The sequence below is a fragment of the Mytilus galloprovincialis genome, chromosome 7 (assembly GCF_965363235.1).
Source record: "Mytilus galloprovincialis chromosome 7, xbMytGall1.hap1.1, whole genome shotgun sequence".
NCBI lineage: Eukaryota > Metazoa > Mollusca > Bivalvia > Mytilida > Mytilidae > Mytilus > Mytilus galloprovincialis.
In genome coordinates, this window is record NC_134844.1 from 25,318,097 (window position 1) to 25,332,960 (window position 14,864).

A 14,864-nucleotide genomic window follows, 5' to 3' on the forward strand; every position below is an offset into this window, starting at 1 on the left:
AGACAGGGCTACTGTAACCACTATAATAGACATTGATTGTTTATCTGTTTATATAGTTCTATATATACGTGTCCATGTATCCCCGGACACAAAATGCATGCTAACTATATTTTGCACCGAAAATAGGACATATCTATAAATTTCTTTATTGCCAATTTTTTAGTATCTTAAATGCTCCGTATGGAGGTGCTTTTAATTACAGGAAGTTTATACAGATAAGTAGAATAAATGTTCCGAATGAACAACAATTATTAAGGTTCCGAATATTCCTCCATAGACTATATTTCTAATTAATAAATTAACGTGAACCCTCAGGTCGGTCAACGGGATGTTTTTTTACACGGGAATTTGGGACTGGGTGTCATTATTCAAAAATTTAGTTAAGTACCTTGTGTTATATTAAGGTATATAGGAAATTTTTTTGAGACAAGTGCCTGTGACAAATACGTATACAATGTTTAAATGTATATATTTTTACCTGTTTTTTTTATATAAATTTAGACCTCTTGTTTAGTATATATAAACGTCCTTGACTAAGTGTACCGATAATGACAGTTCTTGATACTTGAGTATGGCGGTCTTATTTGGAAAGATTCAGTCTTCCGTAGTTCTCCACAAAGGAGGTATATATTTACAAGAATAAGTGCGACGTTATCAAATGTGTTTCCCTTCCCAGTCCAAAATGATCCTATAAACAAACAATGAGCTCACCACCAAAATATAAGGAAAGAAGGAGTTCTAGTGGACCCATAGATGTACCAGCCCTTTATTCAGTGTTCAATGGGGAGGTTAATATTAACTTCATTGCTTTCACTGGCTGATTTATTCATGCAAAACTTCGTTTCATTCAGTACAGCTGATTTATCACAATTCTACACATTACACACATATATGATAACAAGTGTTCTATGCAGGGATGGGGTAATTGAAAATGTAATGGTAATTAGGTGTAATGCATTACAATTTTCCATGTAATTGAATGTAATGTGTAATTGAGCATTTTTTTAATTACATGTAATGGTAATTTAATTAATTACATTGAAAAAAGCATGTAATGCTCAATTACTTTTGAATTACATTTCAATTACATGTACTTTTATGGTGTTAAAGATAGGGATTTGTGTTTAATAATATAAATTTTGAAATTATATTTATTTTTCAAATATTGATATCACAAACCTTTTTAATATATAAAGTTTGTAATTTATTCTGAAGTTTTTATAATATTTAATTGACCTACAGATTTTTTTTGATAGTCTTATAATTTTAAAAAAAATGTAAGGATAATATATTTGTGTTGTTCAGTTTTTAAGAAAGATCTTTTAACTAAATAGATTGATAAGTAATTAATCACCTTGTTAAACAAAAACAAAAAAATGTGTCACTGTGAAAATTCTTTCTTAGACAGTCCATTTAGAATTTAAAATCACTGCACACAATCAGTTTGTCAAATTAGTATACACAAAAGTATTATAGAAAGAAAAATTAACAGCTGTAAAAACAAACAGCATTTAATCAGATAATAATGTCCAGGGGCAATGCCACTATTACATGTATGTTATCTAATTAGCAAATATTGCTAATATTTAGTCATTACATACCTTGTTTGTACTAAAAATATTTTCCATATTGTGACAAGCACACTTTTTAATATTTTTAAAGTAAACAATAAATATTTTTAGTTTATTTATAATTTCTTTATTTAATTTATGTTTAATTTAAATGACTTCATTTCTTAGATGTCAAGATACCCCTTGATGTATTGGCAAATTAATAGGAACAAATTCCCTCTCCTATCAATATGACGATATGATGATCTTTTGCTCATGGAACTTCCATGTTCTGATCAAGCAATATCTGCCACATTAGCTCCTGTCGAAAGACTATTTAGAATTGCTGTCAACGTGTTCAGACCAGAGAGATTCAGAGTAAATGACAAAACATTAAAATAACTAATGATTATCAAATGCAGCACTAAATCTATGCTTACATGAATATTTTACATAGGTTTGCATTTTATATCCATGTATAATTTTTGTTAAAAAAAATAATGATGAAATGTAATGTGTAATTTAATTAATTACTTTAGTAAAGTAATTGTAATTTAATTAATTACATTTCAAAAACTGTGTAATGTGTAATTGATGTAATTGATCATTTTTGCAATGTAATGTGTAATTTAATTAATTACATTCCAATGTAATTGACCCCAAGTCTGGTTCTATGCATAAGCGTTGACATCTATATATGACAGTGATTACTATGATTGTTAATTTTTACTATTAACTTGTCTTATAAATGAAAAAGAGTAAAATTTCAAAATTTAAAGGTCTGCTAACTTGCCCCTACATGTATGAAAAAGAATTTAACCACACTGCATTAATTAGTACCAACTAGGATCAATTATGAAAAGAAGTTTCATCAAAATCAAAATTAATTATAATTATCATTTAATATTCCCTTGACCAGATGTATGCTATGAACAAGAGCTTCAGTTTCCAAGGCTTCCACTTTAAGCTACATGTAATCATGTCTTAGTCATTCCAACACCTCTCTACAGTCAAAACAAATATTTTCATCAGAAAGACTTCTAGTTAGGGTGCTACCATTTTCTATGTCCAATATAACTTCATATAAAAAAGAGGATGTGGTATGATTGCCAATAAGACAACTCTCCACAAGAGACCAAAATGACACAGAAATTGACAACTATACACATTAAAATATAGGTCACTGTACGGCCTTCATATATAGATATAGGAAGATGTGGTATGAGTGCCAACGAGACAACTCTCCATCCAAATAACAATTTATAAAAGTCAACCATTATAGGTCAATGTACGGCCTTCAATACACAGCCTTTGATCACGCCGAACAACAAGCTATAAAGGGCCCCAAAATTACTAGTGTAAAACCATAAAAATGGGAAAACCAACGGTCTAATCTATATAAAAAAATACGAGAAACATTACGTATAAATTACATAGAAAAACGACAACTACTGTACATGTACAGTATTATATGAATTATCAAAACAAAATGAGTCTTCTCATGTCAGGGTACAATACATATGTATGATGACTCTTATATTTTGAAAGGTAACAAACTTGTCCCAATTAGTAGTGGACAGGTGTTGAAGTGTGACTTCTACCTTGTATTTGTGCCATGCATGTCAAACAGTCTGATACATACAGCACACGATTGACATGCAGTACATACATAACAGTTTTAGACAATTATGCTTATATAACTCATAGTAGCTAGTATTATATTCTATAAACTGCATGTCCATTATTTATTATTCTATTATTGTAATTTAAATTGTATTATGGAGAAGACTTCGTAAGTATGATTTACTTGTGTCTAATCCATTTTACAAATATAATATTTATAAATTAAACATGTAAGTAAAACTTTAGTATTTTATTCTATTATGGTTCACATTTTAAACAGTAACGTTTCGTTCAATAGGTAGCAGCATTACAACCCTATGGAGCTTTTATTAAAATTCCAGGCTACAGAAAGCAAGGTTTGTTACACACAAAATTAATGCGTGTTTGTAATTTGTAAAAAGAGAAGAAAGATACCAAAGTGACATTCAAACCCATAAATTGAAAAAAAAACCTGACAGCTCTATGACAAAACAAATAATTTATTGAAAGACAAACAAGAGAATACAAAGAACAACATAGAAAATCATACATGTAGACTGAGATACATTTACATGCACCCCACCTTTGGAAAGGCTACCATATAAACTTCCCACATGCTTTGATCATTACAAATGAACAAATACATTAACAGACAGTATAAGAACTTATATACTCTTCTCACATGCTATAAATCATGATAAATTCAGTATTCTAGATCTGACGAAGGGCAAAGTTATTACAAAATAAGGAGACAAAGTATTTATATCAATTTTAAAAGGTTCAGGATAGTAACATGTATCCTGCAAGTTTTCTTCTTCAGTTTGCATTTATTATTGATATATAAAATGAGCTATATAATATAATATTTCATCTTTTTCTTGATAAAGGTCTGGTCCATAAGTCACAGATGTCTAAAGCTAGGGTGGAGGACCCTTCAGAAATGTTAGCTGTTGGAGAGATGGTGTATTGTAAAGTTGTGTCAGTAGAGGTATATAACATGTATAAGTTAAATGATTAAGAGGGTGGAGGACCCTTCAGAAATGTTAGCTGTTGGAGAGATGGTGTATTGTAAAGTTGTGTCAGTAGAGGTATATAACATGTATAAGTTAAATGATTAAGAGGGTGGAGGACCCTTCAGAAATGTTAGCTGTTGGGGAGATGGTGTATTGTAAAGTTGTGTCAGTTGTGTGGGCATGGGTAAAGAAACATGGAAAAGAGGGTCAAGAAACAAGGTGCCAGGATGAGGGAAGCCTGAGTCGGGTCTGTAAACAGGGAAAAGTTTTAAAAGGAATGTGCTATGAAAAGAATTTGACCTATTTTCGTCTATAAGAATATTTGAATACTGCTTATTTTAATTCCGACTTACTCAATAAATAACATCCCATTGATTTTTAAATCACTAGACAATGTCAAATTAACTAAAAATAAAAACTTGACTGACAAAAGGTTCGTAATCTTAGAATAAATAATACAATCTTCAAATGTGAGTAACATAATTTCAAACACTGAAAACATAACATTTTTCTAAAAGAATTTTGTGAATGTCTTAATTCATGGTAGAAGATGCTGACACACTCATTATATATTTTTTTTATTGCTACCGATGTAATATTTAATTGTATATATTTTAGTAATGAGTTATATATTCAGGGAGATAAGATTGTTCTGTAAGTTCTATAATTGTATATATTTAGTTATGAGTTATATATTTAGGGAGATAAGATTGGACTGTAAGTTACTGATGTATTATATAATGTATATATTTTAGTTATGAGTTATATATTCAGGGAGATAAGATTGGTCTGTCTATGAAGGTTATCAACCAAACCACTGGTAAAGATGAGGATGCAGAAAATGTTCAACTAAGGTAAGAGTCATCTTTCTTTTAATTGATTTGAAATTGGGTGTGTGGGCTGGTTGAAACCAAGAAATTAAAGTAGCCCTTGGCCATCAGACAACTATCTGGTCCACATGAATTTGACTTTTCACAGTTTTCAGCACAAAAGGTTGGCATAATTTCATAAGGCCAAGTAAAAAATATATGTGTGGTTCCAGTCACCCTTCATACCCTACTTTTTAGCCTAAATAATAGCCTAACCTAAAGATTTTTTTGTCATTTTTCATTGTAACTGGAACCATAGAAAAACTAACAGCCTAATTTATGTACAAAAAATGTTTTTTACGAAGCCATTTTACTAACTTCTGATTAGACTTCTTAATATTGCAATTTGTTCTTGCAACAAATTTATCATGCAAAAAGGCCTTTCATGTACTCTTGTCTCATCTGCTTATTATATTCATACTTATATGGTTGGTTCAATTTTCTATTATGCATATTTTCAGTTTGGATGAAAGAAAAAATAGGAAAGGATTTCGGAGTGAGAGAGCAAAAATAGAATTGGGTGCTGTCTTTGATACAACATGCAAGAAGTGTGGTGGCCATGGTAATATTTTTCACTAAAATAAATGATCACAAAATTTGAAAAGTTGGAACTTTAAAACTTCACTGCTTAAAAACTTCACTCTGTCTAATTCTTAGAGTGCAAGTTTATTTACATATTTGTTTGGTTGTTTTTCTTTTATCTAATCAATAACAAAGTATAAGATATCTCGCTGTATAAAAATAATTAGATGCAACCTAGACAACTATTTACCAATAAACAAGGGATGAAAAAATAATCATTGATCACCATATAGCCTACATTGATGAACAAAACCCATTGTAAGCTGTAGCATTGGTCCTCTGTCAGTCAATTTGATTTAACTCTTTTTCATATAAATAGCTTCAAAAATTTGTTTTAAAAAAAAAATTATGGAAGTATTTGTTGATATTAGTTGGTTAAAAAAAATACCTGAAAATTTCATGACACAAAATTACTACATACACAGGAAAATATCAAAGCAAACTAATCTCAATGTCACAGTACAGCTTTCAACTTGAATAAGTTATTGGTATTAAGTTTTTTTTTTTTGCCCTTATAAATATTTTCTCTGTTAATCTGTAAATTTATTTAATATGAACTTTGTTATTTGGAGTCTTTCTCAAATACCAACTACCAATTTGGTGTACCTTCTCCTTGAAACATAATATTGAAGTTACAAAGATAAACAAAAGAGGAAATTTATCTACCTTCATGTATTATTTTTTTGTAGGACATTTGGCTCAAGACTGTTTCCATGCAAAAGGAGGCAAGGCATATGAACTAATACCAGAAGATGAAGTTATTTCACCTAGTAAAGAAACAGATACTTCATCTAGCAGGAAAAGAAAAAAGGTCAATACTTATTTAACTTACATTTCATGATTGGGTAAAAGATGGGCTGAGATATGCTTGCATATAAAAGAGTTATGATTGCAGAAATATTTTGCGTTTATAGTTGAGGTCTACATAGTAGAGAGTTACTGAATCAATATACTCTTACTCAATATTTAACTTCACACCAGCACCATATCATATGTCTAATTACAGGTTGAATAAGCATACTTTTCATGTTCTATGTGTTGTGTAATACTTTAGAACATACATATAGGAATACAATATGTATGATTGCAATATTGAATCAGCAAGTTGTATACTGTGGATTCATTAATATTCCTTGGAGACCAATTTTCATGGATCTTGTGGGTACAGTGGATCCACGAAATTAACGAATTACAAGTTTTCTAAAGGAATGTATGCAACCTTGCCAAAAACAACGAAATTCAATATCCATGAAAAGGCTAGTTTTCTTAAATCCACTAAAATTGGTACCCTCAAAAAATAAATGAATCCATAGTATGTAGTTTTAATACTCATTAAGGTGGTATGGGAGTCTAAAATAAAAATGATAGAATTTGTGCATACTTTGCCAAAACGTATCTATTGATATATGTTCAAAAATATAAATAAAATGATAGGTGTGCATTTTCTCAAGCTACAGTTTGTGGTTTATAATAAATTAGGAAAAGATAGCTTTCAGACAATGCTTTGAGAATATCAAAAGAAAAGGTAGGATCACCGTACGATTTTTACGGCTAAAATACAAAATAGGAAAATTCCATGTAGATTCCTTAAAAAAATGTAGTTTTAGAGTTATCTCCCCTTAAAATGCTAATTTTTAAAACATTTAAAAACAACCAAAATTAATCTACACTTGTAAAAATATTAATATTTATAAGGTGTCATACCACCAATTACACCCTCAAATTTAGAACGTATGTGAAAGTAGGCCTACTCGGACAAAAAATAGTGCATTTGATGTCATTGTTCACCTTAACTAACCAATAATTTGCAGAAATGATTTTTTGTTGAAAGAGAAATATATTAAGACCATTTTGAGCCAAATTTTACCTGTCAAGGAGTTTGCATTTAAAATTGAGGATTAATGCACTCCATGGTATACTAATTTAAGATTTCCAAAAAAACAGGGGTTATTTTTAGTGGTACCTCCTTTTGGGAGCTCTCTTCTTTCTTATATGATTTTGAAAATTGGCATGGAGAAAGGTGACACCTGTACAATTCAGGATATACCTAGTTTCTATGAAGTTAAACTTGAGGTAAAATATTTAGAAAGCTGTGAAAATTGCAAAATTTGGTTGAACAGAAAGGGACTTTAAATTGGTGGTGTGACACCTTTAAGTTATATTCTTAGAAATTGGTTCTTTTAAATGAAAATTCATATTAGAAATCTGTATTCCTGCATCAAATTTTGCTAACTTGATAGAAAATCTGGACCTTAGGTTCTCTTTTTTTTACAATTCAAGATTGCAAAAGACTTCCATACAACCTTAAGTTAAATTTCAGTGTCAGAATTGTAAAATACATTGTAGGACTAAAAAAAGATTGGAATGTAAACTTTATTACATATTTAGGACTCTCTTTCTGTTCATCTAAATAACATTGTTAGTTTTCAAAATGGTGTTTTCCTCACTTGATCATCTGATATCCATATCAGTTTGTATTTGCTTTGATCAAACAAGGTGAAGTTTGAAATTGCCATCAAAAATTATTTGTTTCTTCTCTTTGAATTTCGATGTATGTGTATTTCATATATATGGTGAGTTAAACTGATTTTTACTGATATCTTAGTTTTTGTCAAAATTGTTCCTGATGGTGTTAAGTTTTAATAAGTGAGGATATATACAGGAATATTTTCTACGGAAAGAAGAAGTCTGAATAGAAAAGTGTTGAAACAGTTACATGGTAAAATCCAGAAAGAATATACTAAATAGCAACTTATTGTTTTTAGCATACTTTTTTTTTTGCTTAAAACGTCTCTTTCCAACTTCACTACAGTTTATTATTGAAATTTTCCAAATTGCTTTGGCTACAGGTTCGACTCCCTTTATTTTTCTACTCGCAAAAGTTGTGACGTTAAATCACTAATTAGAATCAGTTGGTAAAAAGTAAAGAAATTTCGTAAAAATCAACATGTTATAATAGATAACTTTTTATTACACAGAAAGAAAAAAAAGAAAAGAAAGCAAAGAAATCTAAAAAACACCGTCATAGTGATTCATTATCAGAAGATGAAACAGGAAAATCTCATAAAAAGGTAGGTTATTGTTTGAAGGATGAAATATCTATATCACATTCTGAAATATCAAAGGGATCACATATTTCACTGATCATTTAAAGTCAATGGAATATAAAGAATGATACAGATTAACAGAGATGTAGATATGTAAAGTGGAATAGATTTGAAATATCAAAACCAGAACTTTCTGCTGAAATTGAATAATTAGGCAAAAATAGTAAACTTCGAGTTTAAGATAAAATGTTATGATCTGACATGTTTTCAATAATTACTGAATGATTTTACCTCCAATATATTCAAGTTCAAAGGAGATGTTGAAGGTCAATGAGATATTAAGTAAAAAGTAAAATCACAAAAACACTGAACTCTGAGGAAAATTCAAAATGGATAGTCCATAATCAAATGGCAAAATCTAATGATAAAACACATCAAACGAATGGACAACAACTGTCATAATCCTGACTTGATACAGGCATTTTCAAAAGTAGAAAATGGTGGATTGAACCTTGTTTTATAGTGCTAAACCTCTCACTTGTATGACAGTCACATCGATTTGCATTATATTGACAATGATGCATGAACAAAATGTCACAATTATGTGAATTATTGATACTCCCTTTGAAGAAGTAAATCCAAAGACATTTCATGATTTAAGAAAATTTTCCAGGCTTGATTAATTTCTAGATATGATAACTATTCCATATCATTGATAATTATTAATAATCCTTTGAAAAATGATGTGGGAAAGACATGACATGATTTCAGAAAATTTTCCAGGCGTGATTAATTTCCAAATATTATAGCTAATCCATATCATAGGACAAAGTTCAAATGAAATGTTGCAAAGTTATAACAAAAAGATTTAGTTATAAACTTATGGAAATATGATTGTTGTATCAGAATATGTGCTGATTATGGAAATATGATTGTTGTATCAGAATATGTGCTGATTATGGAAATATGATTGTTGTGTCAGAATATGTGCTGATTATGGAAATATGATTGTTGTGTCAGAATATGTGCTGATTATGGAAATATGAATGTTGTGTCAGAATATGTGCTGATTATGGAAATATGAATGTTGTGTCAGATTATGTGCTGATTATGGAAACATGAATGTTGTATCAGAATATGTGCTGATTATGGAAATATGATTGTTGTATCAGAATATGTGCTGATTATGGAAATATGATTGTTGTATCAGAATATGTGCTGATTATGGAAATATGATTGTTGTGTCAGAATATGTGCTGATTATGGAAATATGATTGTTGTGTCAGAATATGTGCTGATTATGGAAATATGATTGTTGTGTCAGAATATGTGCTGATTATGGAAATATGATTGTCATGTCAGAATATGTGCTGATTATGGAAATATGATTGTCATGTCAGAATATGTGCTGATTATGGAAATATGATTGTTGTATCAGAATATGTGCTGATTATGGAAATATGATTGTTGTGTCAGAATATGTGCTGATTATGGAAATATGATTGTTGTATCAGAATATGTGCTGATTATGGAAATATGATTGTTGTGTCAGAATATGTGCTGATTATGGAAATATGATTGTTGTATCAGAATATGTGCTGATTATGGAAATATGATTGTTGTATCAGAATATGTGCTGATTATGGAAATATGATTGTTGTGTCAGAATATGTGCTGATTATGGAAATATGATTGTTGTATCAGAATATGTGCTGATTATGGAAATATGATTGTTGTGTCAGAATATGTGCTGATTATGGAAATATGATTGTCATGTCAGAATATGTGCTGATTATGGAAATATGATTGTCATGTCAGAATATGTGCTGATTATGGAAATATGATTGTCATGTCAGAATATGTGCTGATTATGGAAATATGATTGTTGTGTCAGAATATTTGCTGATTTATGGAAATATGATTGTTGTATCAGAATATGTGCTGATTATGGAAATATGATTGTTGTATCAGAATATGTGCTGATTATGGAAATATGATTGTTGTGTCAGAATATGTGCTGATTATGGAAATATGATTGTTGTATCAGAATATTTGCTGATTATGGAAATATGATTGTTGTGTCAGAATATGTGCTGATTATGGAAATATGATTGTCATGTCAGAATATGTGCTGATTATGGAAATATGATTGTCATGTCAGAATATGTGCTGATTATGGAAATATGATTGTCATGTCAGAATATGTGCTGATTATGGAAATATGATTGTTGTGTCAGAATATTTGCTGATTTATGGAAATATGAGTGTTGTGTCAGAATATTATAAGTTATATGGTTCGCTACTGACCCCGTACGGATCCATAGAGGGTAAGTAAAATCCATAGGGGGTGAGGCCGGAGGCCGAGTCCCCAATGAATTTTATTCACCCTCTATGGATCCGTAGGGGGTCAGTAGTTAACTGTATAACGAATTTATCCGAAGCTGGACTTTTTCTTCGGCATTTTGTTGAAAATTAAGCAATGAAACACAACAACATTAATAGATGACTTCGCCATTAACGTGTCATGAACCCCATATGAAATTTACTAACCCCATACGGTCTCATAGGGGGTCACCACGTGACAGCGTTTAACTAATCACAACGTGATAATTCATCTGTGGTCTGATAAGTGGTGATTATGGAGATATGATTTGTGTCAGAATATGTGCTGATTATGGAAATATGATTGTTGTGTCAGAATATGTGCTGATTATGGAAATATAATTGTTGTGTCAGAATATGTGCTGATTATGGAAATATGATTGTTGTATCAGAATATGTGCTGATTATGGAAATATGATTGTTGTATCAGAATATGTGCTGATTATGGAAATATGAATGTTGTATCAGAATATGTGCTGATTATGGAAATATGATTGTTGTATCAGAATATGTGCTGATTATGGAAATATGAATGTTGTATCAGAATATGTGCTGATTATGGAAATATGATTGTTGTGTCAGAATATGTGCTGATTATGGAAATATGAATGTTGTATTAGAATATGTGCTGATTATGGAAATATGATTGTTGTGTCAGAATATGTGCTGATTATGGAAATATGATTGTTGTGTCAGAATATGTGCTGATTATGGAAATATGAATGTTGTATCAGAATATGTGCTGATTATGGAAATATGATTGTTGTATCAGAATATGTGCTGATTATGGAAATATGAATGTTGTATCAGAATATGTGCTGATTATGGAAATATGATTGTTGTGTCAGAATATGTGCTGATTTGTGGACCTTATTACAGGTTTGAAAATGGTTACAACTCTCATGGATGATTATTTTATTGTTGCTTCCTGTATACCACAACATCAACTTAACAGATAATTATAATACGCCGGCATACCCTTGCTTGCTTTTTACAATTTATTTTTTTATTTGCAGAAACATAAAAAACACAAACACCACCATCATAAACATGAAAAGAAGAGTCGACAAGATAACAGCAGTTCAAGTAGTGATGGATGAATATTTTACACATTTTCGTAAACTATTGTATTTACTGATTTTTATATAGAATAATGATTGATAATTGTTGAGAAAATGCTGATATCTGTGTATAGACAATTTGGTTCACTTAGGTTTGTTTCTTTATAGGGAATTTTGACATTTTATTATTGTTGTGTCCTTAGATGAAACATTAAGTTGAGTTACCATAATAACAAAATACATTAAGTTATTTATTAGAACATGATTCGGTACAAGTGTTTGTGTAGAATGAATTTGGTAATTAGGTGTCAGTGCACAAGAGGAAATATTCATGGAATGATTCACAAAATCACCTTTTTGTTCATTCCAAGATTAGTTTTCATAGGTGTCTGTGAAATTTTTTGAATGATTTTGTTTATTAAAAGAGAAAAACTACCCAAAAATATTCAAAGTATAATGATGTTGAGCCCCTAGATATTTCAATTTCATATTATTGAAATTTCAAAAAAGAATCTTCATCTTATTACACAGACTTGTGATAACTGATAATTTTGTATGTTTCGTCATTACCATTTTATACTGTAATGTGATGCATATATATGCATACTGCTGTGACCAAATTTTTAACTCAACTTGCGGCCTCAATGTGATACTGAATCTGATGACCACAAGTCAGTTATATGATTTAGAATGTTTAATTCTCAATCTCATAAAAATCGGATGTTCTGATACGCTACCCTCCACTAGTGGAAGATAGCGTATCAGAACATTGTATTTTAATGAGATTGTTTAATTCTTTCACTATGTTAATGTTTTATTAATGAGTAAGTCTAATATATCATTGTAACATTTGTGTAACAAAATGTTTTACTAAAGATAAAATATTTGAAAACAATATGAAGCTTTCCTTTTTGTTTTGTAATTGGGGTCTAACTGGACAAAGTCCAAACTCAGCTTTTAGTATAGTGATAACTGGCATACTCAGGGAAAGTTGCATGCTTAAATTGTGTAATCAACTCCACCTTTATATTATAACCAAGATATTTAACCTTCACTCAAATATTGCATACAGGTTGAAGTTAAGCACCTGTCAAATGGAATTGTTCAATAAATCTCCCCCTTTGTTAGAACATGGGAACTAAAAAACTGATAGTTAACTGTATAAAAATGGACTGTTTTTGTATAATCACAATCTGGTTAAAATATGGAACGTCTTCATGCTTGCTTACACTCACCTTACTTTGGTCCATTTTTCTTTCTTTTTAAAAAAAAAACTTTTGTGATGTCAGAACATTGCTACTAAAGTATAGCTTAAGAATTGTATGTTAATCAGGTTGATAAAAGAGGGATGGAAGATACCAGAGGAACAGTCAAACTCATACATCGAAAATAAATCATCAACTCCTACAGTTTTAGACCATATCCGTGACACTTCACAGAAAGATTGAACACAAGTCATGTAGTAAGGAAGTCTTACATCATACTAATGTAGATAGACCTGGTTCTGAAGTAATGACAGGTACTGTGTACTAAATAAAACTAAGTCTAAATATTTGTTATTTAAAATATTGATGAAAAAGGTAATTTTATAATGTCAATATGTAATATGATATTTGAATGAGACATGTTGACATGAAACTTAACACTATTTTCAATATTCTATCAATAAGTTCTTCTTTTCAAACTTTCTTGAAATCAAATATTTTATATACAGAAACTCAAAATTACATTTTGACAAATTTTAATGTCAAAATCTAATACAATATGACAACTGGGAACAGTATATATAGGGGGAGTCCCTGTGGTCACTGTACACCCTCCTGTTTGAGAACTTGAAAATGTTCGAGATCCTTTACCCCTAAACAATATATACTCATGTATTGAACAATATAACTAATCAAATGAAATATAGGGAGAGTCCCTGGGGTCAACCAACCCCCTCCTGTTTGGGAACTTTGAAACGGTCCAGATCTCCACCCCTAAACCATATATTTAAGTATGGGACACAATGTGATAAACCAAATGAAATATAGGGTGAATCCCTGAAGTCGCCCCATCCCCTCCCATGTGAGAACTTGGAAATGGTGAAGGTCCTCATCCCTTAACCATACGTACTCCTGTATGGGACAATATTTAAATAAAATATAGGGGGACTCCTTAAGGTCACCACCCCTTCTGTTTGGGAACTTAGGAAATATTCGAGATCCCCGCCCCTAAACACAATATATATATATATAAGTATTGGACAATATATCGATTAAGAGAATATAGAGGGAGTCCATAGAGTTGCCCAACCCCCTCCTGTTTGATAACTTGGAAACGAATAAGATCCCCACCCCTAAACTATATATATCCATTTATAGGACAAGATAAATTAAAAAAATATTGTGGGAGTCACTAGAGTCCCCCATCACTACTGTTTTAGAATTTGAAAAACGTTGAGACCCCCCTTAACCATATGTATATTCATGTATGGGAGAATATAACAATTCAAATGAAATATAGGGGGAGTGCCTGTGGTCACACTATCCCTCCTGTTTGAGAGCTTGGAAACGATCGAGACCCCCACCCCTAAAAATATATATTCATGCATGGGTCAATATAACTAATTCAAATGAAATATAGGGGGTCTCTGTGGTCACCACACCCCTTCTGTTTGAGAACTTGGAAACAGTCGAGATCCCCAGCCCTAAACAATATATATTCATGTATGGAGTCCCTGGGGTACCCTACCCCATCCTGTTTGAGAACTTGGAAA

The 14,864-nt window shown here is 30.8% G+C and overlaps 1 protein-coding gene across 2 annotated transcripts; it reads left to right on the top strand.

The window, feature by feature from the left end:
• Nucleotides 1-688: 688 nt before the first annotated feature.
• On the top strand, nucleotides 689-13,001 carry LOC143081589 (zinc finger CCHC domain-containing protein 17-like). Of its 2 annotated transcripts, XM_076257382.1 has the most exons (8): nucleotides 689-788; nucleotides 3,472-3,529; nucleotides 4,040-4,140; nucleotides 4,940-5,019; nucleotides 5,496-5,596; nucleotides 6,306-6,427; nucleotides 8,595-8,687; nucleotides 12,062-13,001. In XM_076257382.1, the coding sequence occupies exons 1-8, from the start codon at nucleotides 702-704 to the stop codon at nucleotides 12,143-12,145; spliced, it is 726 nt and encodes a 241-aa protein (XP_076113497.1). In that variant the 5' UTR covers nucleotides 689-701; the 3' UTR covers nucleotides 12,146-13,001. The 2 variants fall into 2 exon arrangements, with proteins under 2 accessions (XP_076113497.1, XP_076113498.1); XM_076257383.1 differs by lacking the exon at nucleotides 8,595-8,687.
• Nucleotides 13,002-14,864: the final 1,863 nt, after the last annotated feature.